Source organism: Rhinopithecus roxellana, chromosome 10, assembly GCF_007565055.1.
Source record: "Rhinopithecus roxellana isolate Shanxi Qingling chromosome 10, ASM756505v1, whole genome shotgun sequence".
Classification (NCBI taxonomy): Eukaryota; Metazoa; Chordata; class Mammalia; order Primates; family Cercopithecidae; genus Rhinopithecus; species Rhinopithecus roxellana.
The window spans coordinates 73,494,465-73,520,033 of record NC_044558.1 but is presented as its reverse complement, the minus strand read 5'-3'; the positions used below and the strand labels follow the sequence as shown (position 1 = coordinate 73,520,033).

General features: G+C 35.7%; 1 protein-coding gene across 3 annotated transcripts in view; it reads left to right on the top strand.

Moving 5' to 3' along the window:
• Nucleotides 1-25,569, top strand: part of CNTN1 (contactin 1) — a 441,173-nt gene that overhangs the window by 121,391 nt on the left and 294,213 nt on the right. The window contains exon 1 of one of the 3 annotated variants that reach the window (XM_030939731.1): nt 21,199-21,560. The exons of the other annotated variants lie outside the window; for them this stretch is intronic. Coding sequence (XP_030795591.1) covers nt 21,523-21,560 — 38 coding nt within the window. The 5' untranslated portion in view covers nt 21,199-21,522. Of the gene's footprint in view, nt 1-21,198; nt 21,561-25,569 lie in introns of those variants that run through there. 3 annotated transcript variants of the gene reach the window in all.

The following is a 25,569-nucleotide window of genomic DNA, read 5'->3' as shown; positions in this document are numbered from 1 at the left end:
TGAAGCTTTTCTTTTTGTCAGCTGTCCCGAGCTATTTCAGATTGACATGGTAGCCCATATGGCCTCTGCAGATCTTTAAAATTTTAGCTAATTAAGTCTCAATCATACACATATTGTCCCTAGTGTGGCACTTCTTTCTCTCATACTCCACCACTAGTGAGACAGTTCATGTGCCCAAATTCCTTGGAGGAATTTGTCCCTTTTTGACTTCTGGGTTACGTATTACCTTGTAGTCTGAGCTCTCTGACAAACAATAAAATGATTATTTTATAGTTTATTCAGTTTTTTCATAGTTATGGTAGAAGCAATATTCTTTGCAGTTTTCTACATCCTAAATGAAGACAAGTTTTATAGGACTTTTTTGACTCTCAGTCATATTGATGTAGAGCAGCCACACTATACCAAGCACAGGAAAGGTACATAATAGTGATAATTCACACAAAATAATCACTGATTCTCTACCTGGAGAGGACTCTAAAGAATGGATACTTACATTGGGCTGGGATGGAGAAGTATAAAATCCCTGGAAATCAAATAACATACATTCCCTCCTCTATAACCCTTCATTACTTTCGATTTCACCTCCTCACTTCTGACATATACTTGCAAGAAAAGGGGGCAGACACATCATATTTTTAAAAGGCTCCCTCAATTATTTTTATACCCCTCCTCTTTTCATCCCCATCCCTACATGGTGAGTAGTTCTGTAGTCTGGAGAGTATGGACCAGAGACTTGATCACCAACAGAGCTAACATGGTAGATGTTTCCAAAGAGCTAGCATAAGGAGGGCTAAAGGTGTCTCCAACCTTGTCTAAAAGCTAGTGCTACCCTCTTCTTACATTTAAGATTTCTGCTGCACCAAAGGCCGAAGTCTCTCATTTTCAAGGACTCTGGAATAGTCCTGCAAGTGCTCTAAATGTAGAGGGATTAGAAGATCTTAGTTAAGACTGATACAGGTTAGGAGTGAACTTCATAAGATCCTTCTCAGATCCTGTCAGAATCTCAAAATTATTGTCTGTTCCTATGTTTCTTCAAGTGGAATCTATAATTCTTACCCTACTTTGTTAAGCCATTGTACTATTTAAATTACCGTTGTGTATTGTTAGGTAACTACCTTATTAACCTATTCAACCATAGGAAAAAAGCACATTTGGGTCTAATTTTAAATATAATTACCTTTAACATGTTCTTTTATCTCTTAATATCTTTTAATATTATTGTCATCCAAGAGGGATGAGAATGTAAATCGGATGGTTCAAAGCATATTTACAGCTAACTTGTATGCTTGTGATGAAGCAAATTTAACCACAATGATTTTCCAAATTCTTTGTTTACTTAGACAGTATAACTGCGTTTGATAGTTTCTTAATTTTCTTCCCCCAACTGTCAGTGGTAAAAGTACAGATCTTTTGGAATAAGCATTCCCTGGGTGTTCCTTTAGATTCATTTTTCACTTGACCAAAGATAAATTACTATAGCTCAAATTTTGCCTATCCATACTGGAACATTAGTTAAAATTTTGAGTTTACTGTGTTAAAATCAAAATTTAAAAACACTATTTTTTGGAGTTAGGTTTAATTGTCTTTAAATCTCTCAAGTCATTGCATTGTGAGCTGAGATGTGCTGGTAAATGTGTAACAACTGACTCTCCAGGGGAAAAGAGAAAACCCTAATGTGTAGCATTTGCTGATTTGGGTCAAATAAATATTTCCACCATGGTTGATTCCAAGCTACCAACATGATGTCATCGAACATCATGTCATTGGGAAGAGGTACTCAATAGCACACTATTATACAGAATTTCCACCATACAGATAAAATAGCTGTAAGTGATCTCTATAGCATTAATAATATTAAAATGTATAGGAATGATATATTTTGAGTATTTAGCATTTAAAAATATAATTTAAAGTTAATCATTTAATTATTAATGATGACTATGATTTTTTTTTAAACCAGCTTGCAAAATTCCTGAAATTGAGTTAGGCTCTTCCAAATTGTGATGGGATGGTGGGAACAAACGACTGGTTCTAAGTCTTTGAGGACAAGAACTTTTAAATTCCCACCATCAGACTGGGTTTTGTCTATCCAGGTTTTGCCTATCACAGCCCACGTCAGTGAATATTTATGAAAGAAAGAGCTCAAGTCAAGGTTAGCCAATAAACAAACAAACAGACAAACAAAAACCTAGGTATTATTCTTTGAATTCATACATCTGCATGGTCCAAGCTGGTTTTTCTTTTGTTTCCATTCCCTTGTTTTTCTTTGTGCATGCAATTTAGATTATTTTTCAAACATAATTATTACTGGGTCATATAGTGGTGACTCTAGTCAAGAATTTTGCATCTGACAATTTTGCACCAAGAAGGCAGTCTAGATCATGTATTATTCACATAAATTAGGAATTTTATTACCTACTTTAAATCAATTATCTATTTCTAATTGAAATATTGTATATTTCTATATAAAGTAACACTTTGTTCAGAAAGAGCTCTACACCCATTCCCTAGAACTAAAATACTAGTTGTATTGTCAAGGTGTTTTTATGACTTCCTTTTTAATTTCATAGGACAGATGTCTCTGATGAAATCTTTTCCAGGAAATTATAGCTGCTAGTTTCAAGATAAAACTCCTTATGAAGAAGCAAAGTTAATTGATTACCTTATGCAATTACTCCACAAAATGAATGTTTTACAAAATAACTTGCTGTTACATTAATATCCTTCTCTGGGGATTAGTTTGGGGCAGGAAATAAAATGTGTCCCAAAGTATGCATATCAAAAGGAACTTATACAAAATCATCTTATTAAATGAATCTACAAATTTTACAACTTGAACCTATAGTCAAATAAGAATGGAAAGAATATATATATATATATAAAACATTTGTTGGCCAGGCATGGTGGCTCACCCCTGTAATCTCAGCACTTTGGGAAGCCAAGACAGGTGGATCATGAGGTCAGGAGTTCAAGATCATCCTGACCAGCATGGTGAAAACCTGTCTCTACTAAAAATATAAAATTATCCAGACGTGGTGGTGCACACCTGTAATCCCTGCTACTCTGGAGGCTGAGGCAGGAGAATCGCTTGAACCTGGGAGGCAGAGGTTGCAGTGAGCCGAGATTGCACCACTGCACTCCAGCCTGGGCAACAGAGCGAGACTCTGTCTCACAAAAAAAGAAAAGAAAAGAAAAGAAAAAGTCAAAACTAATTTGTACATGGCTCTATATATTTGGAGAATTTTGAAACTCTACAGATTGTTTTAAAATATTTGTATTTAATAAAAATCAGGTGACACTAATCTCTATTGTTAGTCGTCAAGATAGTGGCTATCTTTGGGGCTGGTAGAGGATGGATTAGTGTGCATTATTAGTGTGAACAATATATATTTGTATGCTGTAATCATGGTATGGTTATTTTAAAAAATATATGCAAAAGTCTTAAAATAAATCCTTTTTAATGATAATGAGACTGAAAGTCCATAAATGAAGTCTGTATTTTAAATCAAGTATTGTAGCGAATTTTGTTTAGGGCATTTATTCATTCATGCATTCCTACAATAAACCCTATTTTATTTTCTTCAGCTTTGTTGAGATATACATGACAAATAAAAATTTTATGTATTCAAGGTGTGTATGAGTCACAAAGTGATGTTTTGGTATCTGCATACACATTGCTAAATGATTTCCACAATAAAGTTAGTTAACATAGCCATCACCTCACATAGCTACCTTTTGTTATTTTTGTGCTGACAATACTTAAGATCTACTTTCTTAGAGAATTTCAGTGTATAATATGGCATTATTAACTATAGTCACCATGTTTTACATGAGGTCTCTAGAACTTATTCATCTTACAACTGCCATGTTTGTACCCTTTGACCAACATCTCCCCATTTCCACCATGCCCTGACATCTAATACCTAACTTTCTATTCTGTTCCTATGAGATTGATTTTTTTTTTCCTTTAGATTTCACATATAAGTGAGATTACATAGTATTTATCTTTCTGTGTGTGACACTTCAGTTAGCATAATGTTCTCCAGGTTCATCCTAGTTGTTGCAAATGACAGGATTTCCTTCCTTTTAAAAATTGAGCTGGAATGGTGGCTCATGCCTGTAATTTCAGACCTTTGGGAGGCTAAGACTGGAGGATTGCTTGAGGGCAAGAGTTTGAAACCAGCCCGGGCAACATAGTGAGACCTCATATCTACAAAATATAAATAAATAAATAAAGTAGCTAGGCATGGTGGTACATGACTGTAGTTCTAGCTACTCAGGAGGCTGAGACAGGAAGATCACTTGACCCCAGAAGGTCAAGGTTACAATTAGCTACCATCATGTCACTGTACTCCAGTCTGGGTGACAGAATGAAATCCTGTCTCTAAAAATAAATAACAAATAAAAATTGATTAATATTTAATCGCATATACATCAGATTTCTTTATCCGTTCATTCATCAATGGACACTTAGGTTGTGTTCATGACTTGGTTTTTGAGAATAATGCTGCAGTAAACATGGAAGTACAGCTATATCTTCAAGAGAGTGACTAAATTTTCTTTGGATATACATCCTGAAATGGGATTGCTTGATAATATGGTCATTCTGTTTTTAATTTTTTAAGTATCATCCATAATGTATTACATAACCTTTTACTGGTATTTTACAAAGACAACACAATATGCCTTTTGGAAACACTGAGGTGAGGATATTTGCATCTATGTTTATCAGAATTGGCCTGTAATTTTCTTTTCTTGTAGTGTGTTTATCTGGCTTTGGTACAAGGACAAAGCTGGTCTCATAAAATGAGTTTGAAAGTGTTCACTTCTCTATAATTTTTCAAACTGTTTGAGAAAGATTGGCATAAATTCTTTTCTAAATGTTTGAAAATTCTTTTCTAAAAGAATTCACCAGTAAAGTCATCCATTTCTGGGCTTTTTTTCATAGAAGATTTTTGATAACTGATTAAATTGCCTTACTTGTTATTGGTCTGTGTAGATTTTCTATTTCATAATTCAATCTTGATAGGTTGTATGCTTCTAGGAATTTATTGATTTCTTCCAGATTATCTAATTTGCTCGCATATAATAGTTTATAGTAGCCTCTTATAATCCTTTGTGTTTTGTGATATCACTTGTCATGTCCTTTTTCATTTCTCATTTTATGAGTCTTTTCTCCTCTTTCCTTCGTCTCACTAAAGGTTTGTTAACTTTATCTTTTCCAAAAAAAAAAAAAAAAAAAAAAAAACTCTTAATGTCATTGACATTTTCTATTGTTTTTCCAGTTTCCATTTCATTTATTTCTGCTCTGATTTTGTTATTTTGTTTCTTCTACTAACTTTAGTCTTTGTTTGTTCTTCTTTTTCTCATTCCTTGAGGTGTAATGGTAGGTTGTTTATGTGAGACCTTTCTTTTTTTTAATGTAGACATTTATTGCCACAACTGTCTCCTTAGAACTGCTTTTGCTGCATCCCTTAAATTTTGGTATGTTGTGTTTTCATTTTTGTTTGTCTCAAGGTATTTTCAAATTTATCTTTTGATTTCTTTGACTTTAACTTTGGTTATTCAGGAGCATACTGTTTAATTTCCACATGTTTGTGAATTTTCCGGTCTTCTATTATTATTGACTTCTAGATTTGGTTGTAAAAGATACTTAGTATGATTTCAAGCTTCTTAAATTTGATAAGACTTATTTTGCGGCCCAATGTATGATCTATCCTAGAGAATGCTGTGTTTACTCTTGAGAAGAATATGTATTCTGCTGCTGTTGGATGGAATGTTCTGTATATGTCTCTTGTGTTCATTTTGTCTATACTGTTATTTAAGTCTGCTGTTTTGTTACTGATTTTCTGTATCAATGATTTATCCATTGTCGAAAATGGAGTATTGAAGCCCCTAATACTATTGTATTTCTGTTCATTTCTCCCATCAGTTCTGTTAATATTTGTTTTATATATTTAGCTGCTACAGTATTGGATGCATATATTTACAATGGTTATATCTTGATGAATTCACACTTTTATCATGATATAATGACCTTTGTTGTCTCTTATGACAGTATTTTACTTAAAGTCTATTTTGTAAAAGACCATTTTATATATTTAGGTTCCATTTGCATGGAACATCTTCTTACATCCCTTCACTTTTATGTGCCCTTAAAGCTCTAGTGAGTCTCTTCTAGGTAGCATCTAGTTAGGTCTTGTTTTTCTGTTCATTTGTCTGTTTTAATCCATTAAGCCACTCTGTATCTTTTCTTGAGACAATTTAATCCATTTGCATTCAAGATAATTATTGCTAGGTCAGGACTTAATATTGCCATTTTGTTAATTTTTTGGTTATTTTGAAAATCAATCCTTCCTTCCTTCCTTCCTTCCTTCCTTCCTTCCTTCCTTCCTTCCTTCCTTCCTTCCTTCCCTCCCTTCCTCCTTTCTTTCTTTCTCTCTTTCTTTTTCTTTCTTTCTTTTTTTTCTGCCCTCTCCCTCCCACCCTTTTTCTTTCTCTTTCTTTTTTGCTTTCTTTCTCTCTCTCTCCTTCCTTCCTCCCTCCCTCCTTCCTTCCTTCTTTGCTTCCTTCCTTCCTTCTGCCTTCCTGCCTTCCCCTCCTTTCTTTTTATTTTTTGCTGTCTTCATTTTTCACTCAATAATTTTCATTTTTTTTCTTTTTTGCTTCTAAAAAGAAAAAAAAGAAACAGGATACATGTGCAGAACATGCAGGTTTGTTACATAGGTATACATGTGCCATGGTGGTTTGCTACACCTATTGACCCATCCTCTAAGTTCCCTCCCCTCATCCCACACCCCACAACAGGCTGGGGTGTGTGTTGTTCCCCTCTCTGTGTCCATGTGTTCTCAATGTTCAGCTCCTTCTTATGAGTGAGAACATGCTGTGTTTGGTTTTCTGTTCCTGGGTTAGTTTGGTGAGGTCAATGGCTTCCAGCTTCATCCATGTCCTTGCAAAGGACATGATCTCATTCCTTTTTATGCCTGCATAGTATTCCATGGTGTATATGTACCACATTATCTTTATTCAGTCTATCATTGATAGGCATTTGGGTTGGTTCCATGTCTTTGCTATTGTAAATAGTGCTGCAATAAACATACATTTGCATGTGTCTTTATAATAGAATGATTTATATTCCTTTGGGTATATACCCTGTAATGGGATTGCTGGGTCAAATGGTATTTCTGGTTCAAGATCCTTGAGGAATTGCCATACTGTCTTCCACAATGGTTGAACGAATTTACATTCCCACCAACAGTGTAAAAGTATTTCTATTTCTCCACAGCCTTGCCGGCATCTTTTATTTCCTGACAATTTAATAATGGCCATTCTGACTGGTGTGAGATGGTATCTCATTGTGGTTTTGATTTGCATTTCTCTGAGGATCCGTGGTGTTGAGCTTTTTTTCATATGTTTGTTGACTATGAAAATGTCTTTTTTTGAGATGTATCTGTTCATATCACTTGCCCATTTTATGATGGTGTTTTTTCTTGTAGATATGTTTAAGTCCCCTGTAAATTATGGATATTAGACCTTTGTCAGATGGGTAGATTGCAAAATTTTTCTCCCATTCTGTAGGTTGCCTCCTTACTCTGATGATAGTGCTTTTTTTTTTTTTTTTCTTTTTTTTTGCTGTGCAGAAGTTCTTTGGTTTAATTAGATCCCATTTGTCAATTTTGGCTTTTGTTGCAATTGCTTTTGGAGTTTTTGTCATGAAGTCTTTGCCCATGCCTATGTCCTAAATGGTATTGCCTAGGTGTTCTTTTATGGTTTTGGGTTTTACATTTGAGTCTTTAACCCATCCTGAGTTAATTTTTGTACAAGGTGTAAGGAAGGAGTCCAGTTTCATTTTTCTGCATATGGCTAGCCAGTTTTCCTGGTACCATTTACTGAATAGGAGATCCTTTCCCCATTGATTGTTGTTGTCAGGTTTGTCAAAGATCAGATGGTTGTAGATGTGTGGTGTTATTTCTGAGGTCTCTATTCTGCTTCATTGGTCTATATGATTGTTTTGGTACCAGTATCATGCTGTTTTGGTTACCGTAGCCTTGTGGTATAGTTTGAAGTCAGGTAGTGTGATACCTCCAGCTCTGTTCTTTTTGCTTAGGATTGTCTTGGCTATATAGGGTCTTCTTAGATTCCATATGAAACTTAAAATAGTTTTTTCCTAATTCTGTGAAGAATGTAAATGGTAGTTTGATGGGAATAGCATTGAATCTATAAATTACTTTGGATAGTATGGCCATTTTCATGATATCGATTCTTCCTATCCATGAGGATGGAATGTTTTTCTATTTGTTTGTGTTTTCTCATTTCCTTGAGCAGTGGTTTGTAGTTCTCCTTGAAGAGGTCCTTCACATCCTTTGTTAGCTGTATTCCTAGGTATTTTATTCTTTTTTAGCAATTGTGAATGGGATTCCATTCATGATTTGACTCTCTGCTTGCCTATTGTAGGTGTAAAGGAATGCTTGTGATTTTTGCACATTGATTTTGTATCCTGAGACTTTGCGGAAGTTGCTTATCAGTTTAGGAAGTCTTTGGGCTGAGATGATTGGGTTTTCTAACTATAAAATCATGTCATCTACAAACAGAGACAACCTGACTTCTTCTCTTCCTATTTGAATACCGCTTATTTCTTTCTGTTACCTATTTGCCCTGGCCAGAATTTCCAATTTTATGTTGAGTAGGAGTGGTGAGAAAGGGCATCCTTGTCTTGTACCAGTTTTCAAAAGTAATGCTTCTAACTTTTGCCCATTCTACATGACATTGTCTGTAGGTTTGTCATAAATAGCTCTAATTATTTTGAGATACGTTCCAACAATACCTAGTTTATTGAGAGATTTTTAACATGAAGCAATGTTGCATTTTTTCAAAGGCCTTTTCTGCATCTATTGAGATAATCTTATGGTTTTTGTCTTTGATTCTGTTTATGTAATGGATTATGTTTATTGATTTGTGTATGTTGCACCAGCCTTGCATCCCAGGGTTGAAGCTGACTTGATCGTGGTGGAAAAGTTTGTTGGTGTGCTGCTGGATTCGGCTAGCCAGTATTTTATTGAAGGTTTTTGCATTGATGTTCATCAGGGATATTGGCCTGAAGTTTACTTTTTTTGTTGTGTCTCTTCCTGGTTTTGGTATCAGGGTGATGCTGGCTTCATAAAATGAGTTAGGGAGGAGTCCCTCCTTTTCAATTGTTTGGAATAGTTTCAGAAGGAATGATACTAACTCCTCCTTGTATTTCTGGCAGAATTCAGCTGTGCATCCGTCTGGTCCTGGACTTTTTTTGGTTGGTAGGCTATTAATTACTGCATCAATTTCAGAGCTTGTTATTGATCTATTCAGGGATTCAACTTCTTCCTGGTTTAGTCCTGATGGGGTGTACATGTCCAGGAATTTATCCATTTCTTCTAGATTTTCTAGTTTATTTGAATAGAGGTATTCATATTATTCTCTGATGGTAGTTTGTATTTCTGTGGGGTCAGTAGTGATATCCCCTCCATCATTTTTTTATTGTGTCTATTTGATTCTTCTGTCTCTTCTTCTTTATTAATCTAGCTACTGGTCAATCTATTTTGTTATTTTTGTTCCAAAAAAAAAAAAAAAAAAAAACAGCTCCTGAATTCGTTGATTTTTTTAAAGGGTTTTTGTGTCTCTATCTCCTCACTTCTCTGATCTTAGTTATCTCCTGTCTTCTGGCAGCTTTTGGATTATTTTGCTCTTGTCTCTCTAGCTCTTTTAATTGTGATATTAGAGTGTCAATTTGAGATCTTTCTAGCTTTCTGATGTGGGCACTTAGTGCTATAAATTTCCCTCTTAACATTACTTTAGCTGTGTCCCAGAGATTCTGGTACATTGTCTGTTTGTTCTCATTGGTTTCAAATAACTTCTTGATTTCTGCCCTAATTTCATTATTTACCCAGGAGTCGTTCAGGAGCAGGTTGTTCAACTTCCATGAAATTGTGTAGTTTTGCGTGAATTTCTTAATCCTGTGCTCTAATTTGATTGCATTGTGGTCTGTGAGACTGTTTGTTATGATTTCCATTATTTTATATTTGCTGAGGAGTGTTTTATGTCCAATTATGTGGTTGATTTTAGAATAAGTGCCATGTGTCACTGAAAAGAATGTATATTCTGTTGATTTGGGGTAGGAAGTTCTGTAGATGTCTACTAGTTCCTCTTGATCCAGAGCTGAGTTCAAGTCCTGAATATCCTTGTTAATTTTCTCTCTCATTGATCTGCCTAATGCTGACAGTGGGGTGTTAAAGTCTCACACTATTATTGTGTGGGAGTCTAAGTCTCTTTGTAGGTCTCTAAGAACTTGTTTTATGAATTTTGGTACTCCTGTATTGGTGCATATATATTCAGAATAGTTAGCTCTTCTTGTTGAATTGTTCCCTTTACCATTATGTAATACCTTTCTTTGTCTTTTTTGCTCTTTGTTGGTTTAAAGTCTGTTTTGTCAGAGACTAGGAGATTGCAACTCCCCTTTTTTTTTCTTTGGTAAAGAAAGAAATTTCCTTGGTAAATTTTCCTCCGTCTCTTTATTTTGAGACTGTGTGTGTCTTTGCATGTAAGATGGGTCTCCTGAATACACACACACGATGGATCTTGACTCCTTATCCAGTTTGCCAGTCTGTGTCTTTTAGTTGGGACATTTAGCCTATTTACATTTAAAGTTAATATTGTTATGTGTGAGTTTGATCCTATCATCATGATGCTATTTGACTATTTTGCACACTAGTTGATGTAGTTCCTTTGTAGTGTCATTGGTCTTTATGTTTCGGTGTGTTTTTGCAGTGGCTGGTACTGGCTTTTCCTTTTAGTATTTAATGCTTTTTTCAGGAGCTCTTGCAGGGCAGGCCTGGTGGTAACAAAATCCCTCAGCATTTGCTTGTCTGGAAAGGATTTTATTTTTCCTTTGCATATGAAGCTTAGTTTAGCTGGATATGAAATTCTGGGTTGAAAATTCTTTTCTTTAGGAAGGTTGACTATTGGCCCCCCATCTCTTCTGGCTTATAGACTTTCTGCTGAGAGGTCTGTTGTTATTCTGATGGGCCTTCCTTTGTAGGTGACCTGGCCTTTCCTTCTGGCTGCTCTTAACAGTTTTTCCTTCATTTTGACGTTGGAGAATCTGATGATTATTTGTCTTAGGGTGATCTTCTCGTGGAGTATCATTTTAATGGTGTTCTCTGTACTTCCTGAATTTGCATGTTGACAAATTCTTTCTAGGTTGGGGAAGTTCTCCTGGATAATACATTGAAATGTGTTTTCTAGTTTGATTCCATCTTCCCCATCTCCTTCTGGTTGTCCAATCAATTGTAGGTTCAGTTTTTTTATAAAGTCCCGTATTTCTTGGAGGCTTTGTTCAGTCCTTTTCATTCTTTTTTTCTCTATTCTTGTCTGCATGTCTTATTTTGGTAAGGTTGTCTTCAAACTCTGATATCCTTTCTTCCGCCTGGTCAATTCTGCTATTGATACTTGTGTATGCATCAAGAAGTTCTTGTGCTGTGTTTTTCAGCTCCATCAGGTAATTTACATTCCTCTCTAAACTGGATATTCTAGTTAGTAATGTCTCTAACCTTTTATCAAGGTTCTTAGCTTCTTTGCATTGGGTTAGAACATGCTTCTTTAGCTCATCATAATTTTTTAATTACCCATCTTCTGAAGCCTACTTCTGTCAATTCATCCATCTGATCCTCCGTCCAGTTCCGTGCCTTTGATGAAAGACGTTGCAATTATTTGGGGGAGAAGAGGCACTCTGGCCTTTTGGGTTTTCAGCATTTTTTCATTGATTCTTTGTGAACTTGTCTAGTTTTGGTATTTGAGGTTGCTGACCCTTGGATGGGGTTTTTGTGGGGACTTTGTTGTTGTTGAAGCTATTTTTGTCACTTTGTCCTTGTTTTTCTTTCAATGGTCAGGTCCCTCTTCTGTAGGGCTGCTGCAGTTTGCTGGGGGTTTGCTTCAGGCCTTATTCATCTTATTCGCTGTTGTGCCTGCAGATGTCATTTAAGGAGGCTGAAGAGCAGCAAAGATGGGTGCCTGCTTCTTCTTCTGGGACCTCTGACCTTGAGGGGCACCAACCTGATGCCAGCAGGATCGTTCCTGTATAGGGTGTGTCTGACAACCCCTGTTGGAGGGTCTCACCCAGTTGGGTGGCATGGGAAGCAGGACCTGTTTAATGAAGCACTTTGTCCCTTGGTGGAGAAGATGTATTTTTCTGGGGAGAAACCCACCTGTCTGGGCTGCCCAGAGTCTTCAGAACTACCAGGAGGAGAGGCTAAGTCTGCTGGTCTGCAGAGACTGTGGCCACTCCTCCCCCTATGGGCTCAGGCCCATGGAGATGTGAATACTTTCCCCTAACCTCTGGCTGGAGTTATTGGAGATCCTGTCGGGAAGCCCCTCCCACTGAGGAAGGATGGGTCAGGGTTAGACCTGAAGAGGTACTCTGACCTTATTCCACAGCAGGTGTGCTGTGCTGTGGGGACAAGTCTTGGGACCAAGCTATCCGACCTTCCTGGCTCCAGCAAGGGAAAAGTGCAGCCTGGAGCTATATATTTTTATAGCTCTTCCCCCGTTCAGGGAGCTTAGCATGTTAGGCAGTTGCAGGGTCCCAGTGCTGGCTGCGGTTCCTCCCCCAAGGAACTCAAATATCTTAGACAGCAGGCAGCTGCAGTCAGTGCTGGTCGCCCCTCCCCCCTGGAGTTCAGTAAGCTTAAGCAGATTCCAGCTGAGAGACTGAGAGAATCTGCAGGTTCTGGAATTGGGACAGTGGTGGCGTGGGTTCACGAGTAGGATGTTCCGATCTGTGGGTTGCACAGTTCTGTGGAAAAAGGAGTTTCCCCAGCTGGGTATCATGCTCACTCACCACCTCCCGTGGCTGAGAGGAGGGGTTCCCCTTCCTCGCATGGCTCTCAGGTGGGCTGCCACACCACACTGCTCTTTCTTCTCTCCGGGGGTCATGCCAGCCCTCTAGTCCATTTTGATGAGAAAACCTGGATACCTTGGTCGCCGGTGAAGGATTCACATGCTTATTATGTTTTTATAAGAAGCATGGCACTAGCATCTACATCTGGTAAAGGCCTCAGAATACTTTCAGTCATGGCAGAAGGCAAAGGGAAACCAGCATGTGCAGAGATGACATGGTATGAGAGGAAGAAAGAGAGAGGGTGAGGAAGTACTAGGCTCTTTTTAACAACCAGCTCTTGTGGGAACTAACTTACTCACCTCTGATGGAGGGCATTACTCTATTCCTGAGGTATCCATCCTCAGGACCCAGGCACCTCCCATTAAGTCCAACACTGCCACATTGGGGATCAAATTTCAATGTAAGGTTCAGAGGGGGCAAGTATTCAAACCATAGCAGTGGCTCTGATTCTGAGGTGTGGACACATATGGAGTGGGAGTGAAGTCAGAGTCCAGAATACAGTTGTGTAGAGTGTCTATAGGAACTGGAGTGTAGGTAGATCACAGATACAGTGCTCTGGTGTCTGAGACATGGACACTTACAGCAGAGCCATAGGGCCAGTGGTCTGGAACATGGGTACAAGTGGAGTGGTCATGACTCTAGAGTTTGGTGGGGTTTGGGAGGTAACATCACAATAATAGTTCCTTTTTGGGGAGATCACAGCATCTCCCTCTCCAAGTTGTTCACAGTGACAAAGGCTCTTGATTACCTCAGCGGTGAAAGTTACCAGTGTCCCCTGCAGAGAAGATCACTGGAAACCATGCTGGCATCTGATGCGTGGCTAATACTGATAGCCCCCACCATTCTAGACATCTCTAGATATCTCAGGTGGGCCATTCTCCCCAGTGATTTATTCTACATGATTATTCTGGGTATTTTGTTTATTTGTTGTTTGTTTTGTTTCATTCTGTTTCTTAGATTCTTTTGGACATTTGAGCAATCCCAAGGATGCTTTTCTTGCCTTTGTAGGGAAAATAAGGCTGATGTCTCCATCTCTGTCATCTTGATGACATCACTCCACATTAAATCTTTCTAAAGGAATTACTTACTGTTTGATTCATACTTCTCAAAAGCTCAAAAGTTCTAAAATAACCAAGAGTGTACTCATATTTGTTGAATAAATAATTTGAGACATAATGAGACAGGTCTAAATTGTCTTGAGACTGGAAATGTGTTTAGGCTAAATTATTTTTCAAATATTTAAATGTGTTACTAGAGAAGCTGAATAGTATGCAATTTTAAAAGCTCTTCCTTAATATGTACCCAGGGAGACAGACTGGCAGGTATCCAAAGCTGTTTGGTGACTCTCATGGGGCAGACTTGTTGCTGAGATTTCTTGATTTAAATATGAGTTGAGTATGCCTTCCACCAGGAGCATGTAGTCACTTAAAAAGAAAAACTGCCTATTTTAAAGTAACTAAAAGTAAATATGATTAAATAGGGATTATTAGAATTATTTGTTATACTCTGATAAACTTAAAAGACTTTAAATTATGTTTTTCAATTATACTTGTAACCATTAGTAGTAGTATTGATGGTCTCATTTTACATGGAGATTAAATTGCCATTAGCTCATTTTCGTGAAACCTGGGAAATCATTTGGTATATGGATATTTGAAAACTATTTGAAACATTAGGGAAAATCTTGGGTATTTTAATGGAACCAGAAATCCTTTAATGTTACATGAACCATGTACAAGTACCTCAAATTTTGAAACATGTTAGGATCCTGTTCACTATAGATACTTATTTTTATCTTTTTTCTTTAACTGAATCTCTTTCTTAATGATTGGAGAGATGCTTCAAATAGAATTGGATGACTTTAGAAGTATTCCTGGTTATCATCTTAAAAGGGAAATAGAAACTGAAGAAAGAGGACTCCAGCTATAAAACCAAGGGAGCTGACTTTATTATATTTTCCTCACTTTTAAAATATATTATTGATATTGCAAATATTTAGATAGTATTCAAAAACAAAATCAAAATTTCTATTCCACTACCAGTTTAATAAATAGTACTATGTGCAATTGAAGTCTTCTGTGAATTTCTTTCCAGTAATACCCCCCTCTGCTCTCCAGAAATAACTATGATCCTGAATTTGATACTTATATTTATATATGTCTCAATCTTTTTTATAAATCTTTTTTTTTTTTTTTTTTTTTTGAGACAGAGTCTCACTCTGTCACCCAGGCTGAAGTGCAATGGCGTGATCTCAGCTCACTGCAACCTCCATCTCCCAGGTTCAAGCAATTCTCCTGCCTTAGCCTCCTGAGTAGCTGGGATTACAGGTGCCTGCCACCACACCCGGCTAATTTTTGTACTTTTAGTAGAGATAGGGTTTCACCATGTTGGCCAGGCTGGTCTTGAACTCCAGACCTCAGGTGATCTGCTCGCCTCGGAGTCCCAAAGTGCTGGGAAAATATATTATTACACTGGCTTGCTTGTTTTTAAATGTTATAATTGGAATTGTGATGTATGAGTTCTTCTGTACATTTTCATCCTCAATATTAAGCTTGTAGGCTCTATGTTGATACTTGTAGCTCTATTGTATTATTTCTGAGTGAATTTTAAAAAATACTATTAAAGTGTGATATAATGTAATAAACATGGCTTTTTGTCATACAGAACTCAAATTCTGTCTTTTTCCTTATATCTATGTACCTTTAAGAAAGTTATTTAAACGATCTCAGCCAGCTTTTTAAAAAATCTATAGAATAAGGTAATAGCATCTTCTTTTTTCTTCCAACTTTTATTTTAGAACCAAGGGCTACATGGACAGGTTTATTACAAAAGTATACTGCTTGATACTGAGGTTTGGAGTATGATTGAATCCATCACCCAGGTAATGAGCATAATACCTAACAGGTAGTTTTATCGACTCCTACCCTCTTCTCTGTCTCCCTCTTATATTCTCCAGTGTCTGTTGTTACCATCTTTATGTCCAAGCATACTCAATGTTTAGCTCCCACTTGTAATTGAGAATATAGCATTTTCTTTATAAAGTAGTCTTGGTATAATGATATAATGGGTGTATGTATGTATTATACACATATATATGTATATATACACACAAACATATATCCACACATATATACAATAGTATATGTTTGGAACATAATAATAAATATTAATTCTTCTTCATATTCTAATTTTCTTTTCTATCTCCAATTTTGAAAATTAGTTGTGATTACTATAAACACTTTTTATATAACAGGGACTACTTGTTGGTGTTCTGGGATATAAGAATGCAAAGAAAAAAATGGAGAAAAAGCATTCTGTTATGTTTGTGGTTCTCAGCAGCTTGATGTGGTGAAAGAAGCCTGAGCTATGAAGTTATAAATCTTGGATGTGACTTCCAGCTCACTGGTTCACTGGTTATGTGACTTGACCAAATTACTTAATTTTCTTTGAGCCTGATTTTTCATTGACAAAATGGAAATAGATGCTACTTAACTGATAAGGGCTTTGTGGTGATCAAATTAAATCAGTTTAAGTAAAGTACTAAACATTTTTCCAGCCTTATTATGTATGTGTAATGAATATTAGCAGATTTCCCTTTTGCCATCAATTTATTAACATGTCAAATATTAACAGAAGTCTTTTATAGACATTTACTTATCTACATTTCAGGGTTTTATTTTCCATCTTCTTTTCACTGTACACTTTCAAACCCTGAGTTATTTCATTGACTTCCATAGCTTAAGCAGTCTGGACACTAACAAACCAATATATTCAGCTACAGACTCATTATCCAATATATTATTGGAAATTTTATGTGTCTAACTCTTCATCTTCCTAGTTTACCTCTCCTTTGTTAAATCTAAAATTATTTTCTCATTATCTCACCATATTCTTGTAAGACTTAGTACTGCTACTCTAGTGTTTAAATATCTCTAAAGTATTTTCCTCATCACCATACCCTTACATTTACCTTCTTTAGGCCCTCATCACTTCTGGGGGATTAGAAATGATATTCTATTAAACATATTCCTTGCCCATGCTTATGGCATCCAGTCTATCATTCCCCACAAAATCTGGCCCATATTACTCTCTTGGTGAAATCTTGAAATATTTCTATATCTGCAGAATAGCATCAAACACCTTAATAGTGTTGAAATTGTCCTATATAATCAATATTTTAACAGTTTTTAAAAGGTCTATATAAATCAGATTCTATATAATTTTGCCTGATCACCTGACAAATTGTCCATTGTATCCAAAGTTCTCATCATATAGAAACTTGAGTTTCTCAAGCTTATCATGTAATGTCCTCCCTCCCTACAAATGCATGTGTTGTTCTCTTTACTGGAAATGCCTTCAAGACTTTTCTTCCAAGACTAAGCCTTGGGAGGAAATCAATTAATGTTTCTAAAGTCCTTACTGTATCGGAAACTGTGTTAAGTAATGTAAAGACATAGTAATAGTTGAATTTCCTAGTAACTCTATGAGTTTGACAAGATCTCCATTTTAGAGATGAAGAAATTGAGGCAGGATTTAAACACTCCTTGGCTGACTCCAAAAACTGTGTTTTTAACAATTGTACCCTAAATAATTTATTTAATTCTCACAAAAACCTAAAGAGACATAGATATTTAAGTTGATTTTTACATGATAAAACTGATGCTCTTGAAGTATGAATGGTGTATCCTAGTCATATAGTTAAATTCAGCAAAGCCTACATTTAATATCAAATTTGACAAACATTAAAGCCCATATTGTTTCTATTATAAACCCCCGTGTCTTTAACTATCACCCATTCTCTCAATGAATCATTTCCCAATGCTCCCATGGGTAGATCATAATGCCAATGTTTCCTCTGCTGATATGCCTCTTATAGTGGAATAAAATAAGAATAATTAACATTTGCCTAGCAGTTATTTTACATATAGACACAGTTCTATGTGCTTTGGCTAACTAATTTACATATCTCAATGAGTATCATAGCAACTATATGCATTACTCTCCAACAGTGTTGTGGCCTGTTTTCCTTATGGAAGTATGGACATCTTGGAGGCAACAACTTACTGATACATATTTGCCTTCCTAGCATCTAGTGCAATTCCTTGCGTGTAGAAGGTACAAAATAAATATTTTAATTAAATGAATGGGCTATATTAGAGAGTGTCTTTGATATTGGTAGGACGCAGAGAGAAAAGTAGGAAGCATGTCTTAAATCTTAGAGAACAAATGAAATCTTTTCCCACAATACTTATCCCTTGAACTCAGGAATGCAGAATCTTTGGTAGGTTAAATTCTTTTCCTAACTTGTCATGGCATTATTTTTCCTTATATTGGAGACAAATTATGCATTTTCCAAATGACAGTAGTCAGTTAGACATCTTAATATATATCACAGATTTATACCCAAATTTTGCTTTTATACCCAAATTTTGATTTATCTTAGTGACCCCATTCACATTATAGAGTTCATTCCTTATTTTACATGCACCATAAAATGCAAAATATTGGAAAGCTTCTTGATCTGCGAAGACATTGCATTTGTCTAAAGTGACCATCTCTGTTTTCCATCTATTTGGAAAGATCATTTAAGTGTTTTTCTCCGGCATAGCCAGACTTCTGAAAAATGCAAATTGGCTCTTCATTACAACCTTGTCTTTGTTTTATCTGAGAGTACGACTGTCTACTTTTCCTCCGTCATTTCCATTCAAGGTTTACTTGCTGTATCTTTTCTTTGATTTCCTCAGGATTTACTATCTCCATAGTTTTCCTCATGCCATATATTTCTCTACTTTGCTGGGTTCTAATTTTCATCTATTCTAGGATGATGACATGATGATGATGATGAAATGATGATGATGATGGTGATGATGATGATGTGTGTGTGTATGTGTGTTTTTGTGTGTTTCTCATCTCTGTCTCCATCTTTAGACAATCAAATCCTGAAACTTAACCAAGCAGATGCAAAGTTGTAATCTTCGTTTCAGAGTTGGCTATGGAGATTTGTAAGTGAGAAACGATACTGACTTTCCTTCCGCTCACTGATGAAAGAGGCACTAAGCTAATGCTCTTCCCAGCCACCTGGTTATGCACTGCTGAATCATGCCATTTTAGGAAACTGAAGTTTCTAATGCTTACATTTGTAATTATCGTAGGGTATGTCAATAATTTAGAATTCCTAAATTATTGTACTCTATATAACCTTGTACCTAATAAATTTCAAAATATTCAAATTTCTATTTATAAATAAAATGCTCTTTTTATATGAAATTGCTTCTATATATGATTAAATTGATAAAACTTCTGTGATTTATAAAATGTCTTAGGCCTTTAAATCTTCTATTTAAGGAATAAATAATATTACTGATAGAAGAGAGAAATATTGGGGGGGCCAGGCGTGGTGGCTCAGGCCTGTAATCCCAGCACTTTGGGAGGCCAAGGCGGGCGCATCACAAGGTCAGGAGATCAAGACCATCCTGACTAACATGGTGAAACCCCGTCTCTACTAAAAATACAAAAAAATTAGCCAGGCGTGGTGGCGGGTGTCTGTAATCCCAGCTACTTGAGAGGCTGAGGCAGGAGGATAACTTGAACCCGGGAGGTGGAGCTTGCAGTGAGTGGCGATCGCTTCACTGCACTCCAGCCTGGGCGACAGTGTGAGACTCAAAAAAAAAAAAAAAAAAAAAAAAGAAAGAAAAAGAAAAGAGAAATATTATAGAATGAAGTCTATGTAGTTTAATTGAAGTTTATTAGCTTGGTGGCAATACATGCAAATATGAAAATAGAAGCTACCCAGGGCAGAAAAAAACACTGTGGCACAGGGAATACATAATAGACAAAGGAACTGGATGGCTAATTTCTCAGACTGCCATTTGGAATGTTTTAGCATCTTTATCAGTCAAGTGCAACTGTCTTCTCTATGGCTCAGCAGGAATTATGCTTCACATGCACTTGGACATCTCTAAACTCTTCACCTATTGTCATCAGCACCTCTACTGCCTTCAAGGGCTATCAAATGCTATTGATTTATTGATGAAAATAACCATGATAACACCACCAAGGGTGAATAGCTCCCTACAGCATAATTATCAACTGGCAAACTTTGGTTTAACTCTGACAGTTATTTTATACTCTCACCCTTAGTAATGAACTTGAAGGTTTCACTTTGATTTTACAAATGCTCAGGTGGAATGACACAGAAATATGAATTATGTGTGTGTGTGCACGTATGTGAGAGAGTGTATAAAAGGAGGCTTTGGGAAGACATGACTTTAGACATCTCAGTGACCTTAATAACATCATGTTCAGTCCACTTTTGGTGGAAAAATAGGGCTTGCTTTTTTATATCTAAGACACTTTGAAAAATAGACAAGCATTTCTTATACATATATGTATTTGCTGGTTTACATGAAACTCCCATTCTAGTATCTTTGCAAATACTGTTATGACATTTTAAAATGCTACCTTTGTTTTCCCTTGATGAATATTAGCAAAATTAAATGTACATTTTGTTTTAAAGCCGTTTTTTTTTTTCAGGCAATGAAAACAATCTTGTGTTCTTAGAAGCTTAAATTCTAAGAGCAAGAGCTCTCAGAACCACTGACATACCTAGAGTAAAGGTGCTTATGTTACAAAAAATAATTTTGATGAACACATGTACCCATATTGATGATTTTTAAGAGAGAAACTCCTTCCACGTTTTTGAAATGAAGAATTAATTATTTGTAAATTAAACTTTTCTAAAAAAGGTTATTCAAATGAGCCCAGGTAAAAATCTCTATATTTTATAGACACATATTATTTTCTCTTTCTTTATTTATTTTCTTAATTTTCATTTAGCTTTGTTGATGTTCCAGAAATGATAGCAGAAAGCCAATTCCATATATCTCACTTATAATGTAAAATATTCAGCCTAAACTTGCAGAAAGTATATCTTTTGAATAAAAGACAGCAGATGCTGTAGCATTTTTGCCAAAGAAGGAGTCCAGTTTAAACATTCTGCAGTATGCAAATGTCATCTCCTCTATGTGAATGTTTTCCCCGAGTGGTTGTTGCAGGGTTGGAGGCTTCTGCCTGTGATTTAGGCTGTAATTTTATTTGTGGAAATAAACCAATCGTAGAGCTCCAATTGTCTTGGCGGTGAGGTGATCGATAGCCCATTACTGGATAGAACAGCAACTATAGGAAGAGCATTGAAGATTTTAATGCATGAATTATGCATGCAGCGCTCATTCTTTAGTCTCCGAACAGAATGACAGGGTTTGTGAAGTCGCCTCAGATAGTTTCTTGCATTAAGTGACTGCAGTGAAATGCTTAATATTTTCAGGCACAGAAGCAGCATTGACTCGGGTCAGCCGAATTTGGAAGATGTAAATCTCCCAGCTCACAGCACGGAATGCTTTATTTGAAAGTATTGCTATGTAGAGAGCCGGCTTTTCTGTCATCTAACCTGCTCTCCTCAGGTTGGCTGAAGGATGGGAGCGGCTGTGCCTGCCTGTGAGGTCACAGCATGAAGTCCTTTTAACTTGCTTTCTGCTGCAGGAGAGCCGTATTGTGGTATAACTGTTGCTGTATTTATTCAAATGGACAATTTGCAATAGATGTTATACCCAGGACGACAGATAAGTCAACACATAAGGTAAGTCCAAGGTTTTTTTTTATAGGTTAGGTAATTGTAAACTACAATATGCTGAGTTAGGATAATGGTGATGCCATATTAGTAAGGTTGACTCAGACCTTAGTATTGCAATGCCAGCATCAGGACTCTCAATTCTTATGTTAAATGAGAGGTGACTTTCTATATTTGATAGTATTGGACCATAGGGTGTTTTATTTTGCATGCAAAAGCTTTTCAAGAATGTACTAGAGCTTGAATGTGTAGAAGACTGCAAACTGGGGAGGGGCAGCAGGAGAATGAGCTGGATTGATAAGTGGAAATTGCCTCCTTGTGGAGAAGTTTTAGCACGGCTGTGGCATCGCATTGGCTCAGATTATTTCCTTAATGTCAACATTTTCAAATTCTAGTAAGAGGTGTGGGTAGACACCAGAAATGCTCAATCCTTCTCCCAGAAGCAGAGGAGAGCACTGAGGTACTCAAACTCAAATACTGTGTTGTATACAAACTGAGCAGATGGAATTAAAACAATTTGGACTAGCATGTCCTTGAGGGAAGACCTTGCTGTGAAACAAAACCATTTGACCTGTGGTGGTTTGGTTTTGTTTTTTCCTCTTGTCAGGAATGCCTTACTCCAAAATGTATGGATAGATGACATATTGTGAAATTTACCCAAAAAAGAGTTGTTTCTTGGTGTTTTAAAAATTAACCTTATACAGTTATAGGACCCACTACATAAGATCCAAGTAAAATTTACAAAAACTCTGTAAAACTGAAAAATACAGTACTATACGAGTATATTTGTCAGAAGTCTTTGTTAATTAAAGTTGCTTGCTTAAATATCATGGCAAATGATTAATTCCTGAACATTTCTTTAGGATGAGAAAACAGAATTAATAAATATAAAGCAAGAGACACTAGATAAGTAAAATTTTTTAAGGATACTTTTCAACAGTGAATTTATATTACTAATGAATATATATGCACACACATACATACATATATACTATAATTCATAGTGTATAAAAATAATATATGCACTATAGTATATAGGTGTATCTATTTCTTCGTGTATGTTTATTGATACTGTTTTTAAAAGCATCCTTGCTAAATCATCAAGACCAATAATAGATAAGGACAAGTATTTTTTGGGGAAAAAAAAAGCATCACTTTATTTTTTACAAAAAGAAAGAAATTTGGAGCAATGATGATAATAAAAGCACAGGAAAACTACTTTTCAGGCATTTCACAGTGCATTTCAATTCTGCTACAATGTTGCTATATTATTTAGGTTTCCTGTTGCCCAGGCCTTGTGCACAGACCTCCTAGCATTACAGAATGGTTTAAATCTTCAAAACTGATCTAGTTTAGGTATAAGAGGAAACTCACACCTGAAGTTTTTCCTTAGGGAGGGGAATAAAGGAAGAAGAAATTACTACCTACATACCTTAGAGGTCTCCTGATGCTGAGTCATGGTGTTCAGTTCTGCTCAAATGCCTCCTGGCTGAGGTGGCTGATTAACAGCTAATAAAATGGAATCTAGAAGAAAATGAGAAAGAATGGAGGGGGGCAGAAACTTAAAGATATTTATTGCCTAATGACACACACTAAATTCTGAGTAATAAGTAGAATGGCAGTGCTACTTGTTGGATCTGGCTGAGTTGACAGTAGGAGAATAACAGCTCCCGTGCTGGGTGACAAGATCATAGCAGTAGAATTAATGGCCTAACAAGGGGAGAGTGTATCAACAAAGGGATTCAAGAAGCACTGCCCTTGTACTTATCTGAACCTCTCTGTCTTCTTTCTAGTCTCAACGCAAGCCATTAGTCAATCTCATTTAAAAGACATAATGTTCAGATAAACAGTAGTTTCCGGATCATGTAAGGGAAATCTGGAATAAGATGTGGTCAGTTCCTGCTTCCCACAGTGGTTATCATTAATTTTTATAGGCTACCAATTGGGAGGAACCAACAAAAAATTGATGAGAATTTTTAAATATCTTCTTTGATATATATGAGGCACCAAAATGAGTTTAGATAGTGATTGTTACGGCAGCATATAATTGTGTTAGATATAATTGGAAATGGAGACTGAATATATTACAAAAACATATATTATAAAGGAAACAGGGCAAATGGAATTAGAGTAGTGAAACATCAAACATAAGATTTTGAAAGAAAAATGTACTTTAATTTTAGTCGATATAATTATTAGTGATTCTTAAAATCAATGTATAAAAAATTCTGAAGTAACAGATTTACTAAGGGTTTACAATTTCTTTAAATATAAATTTTAAAAGTGACTTAGAGTGAGAAATAATTGACAATAATTTTTAAAATAGAAAGCTGTAATATTTCTTATAGGGAATAAATACTGACATAGCTAAAATAGATTTGTACTTGTAATAAATTGAAGTAGAAATCTCTCTTTATATATAGAGAGAGAGGAAGAGAGTATAGTATGTATATACTCTTTATCTATCTATCTACCTATCTATCTAGTTTTCTACTTAGTAACTACCATAAGTGATCTGTAACTACCATAATCCTAAGTGGTGGTTACATATTATATGAAATATATATATATTTCATATATATATTTGAAGTATATATGAAATATATACTATATGTGAAATATATATACACTATATATGAAATATATACAAGTTAATATATAGTATAGTATATATTTACTATATATACTATATATGCAAATATCTATACTATATGGTACATATATTTACCTTATTACTATAAATATATAGTACATATATTAACTTATGTATACACATTTACATATATAAGTAAATATATACATTTACATATAAGTAAATAGATGCACATTTACATATATGTATAAAAGTATACATTTACATATATAAGTAAATGTATATACTATATTTACTTAGGATTGTGGTAGTTACAGATTACTTATGGATGATTAGGAGGCCTACAAGTATTCGAAGAGAGGTAATATACCCATTTTCAATAAAGCAAGCTCATACGAAAATTAAGTAAATCAGAGCTTATGTTTAGACAACAACAAAATTTCCCATAGGGTGCTTCAGTGAACAGTCTCGATGAGTTTTCTGTGAAATTCACAGAATTTTTTTTTTTTTTTCAAGTATGAATCTACAACAAAAAGTGATTGTTGGGAAATATCTTCTTTTCTCTCCAATTCAAGAAAAATGATTAAATTGGTTTCCCCTCAAAATTTTTTCCCTGAGTAATTAGCATCTGAAACATCTTTCTTTCAGATTTGCTCTTAAGGGTTGACTCTGAGGAGTGCCTCGGTTTAATATAGCTTTATGAATACGTCACCAATTTATTCCCTCTTATTGTAAATATACCTTTTACTCCATTTTCATTGTTCATCAATCTCTTTCTTCTCACAAGGCAACACAGTGCAATAAGGAAGCATTTATTGAGGATCCTCTTGTTTGATTTTGCTAGGTACTCTGGTTTTGCAAAAGCAAAAGAAGATGGGCCTGTGCTTTCAATGGGAACAAACAAGTCAAATGCAGGGGGAAAAAGGTACAGCATAGGATCACCCAAAAATATTTGGTAAAACCTTTTTCTGTCATAGGAGAAATGAAGAATTATGCACAACATTTTTTAAATTGCACATGGAGGAAGAATATGCATAAAGGTACAGAGGCTAAAATTAATAATATATATTTTAATGTCAGTACTGAAACAGAGGGATTGGATGGGTGGTGTAGTTGAGAATAAACAAGGTCGGGGCAGGTTATTAGGAACTTTGCCACCAGAATAACATGTTTAGATTTGACTTCATAGGCAGTGAACACCCACAGACATTATTTAATCTCAGTGGAGGCATTTAATGATAAAGAAGTATCTGACTCCTGAATCAGGTAAATTCTCAGCATTTCTTTTTAATAGCTGCTAATCCTAAATTAAATAATCATGCACCACATAAATACTTTTTGATTGCATATTTGACAGTGGCCCCATGAGATTATAATGGAGCAGAAAATTTTCTGTTGCCTAGTGATATGGAGCAACACATTACC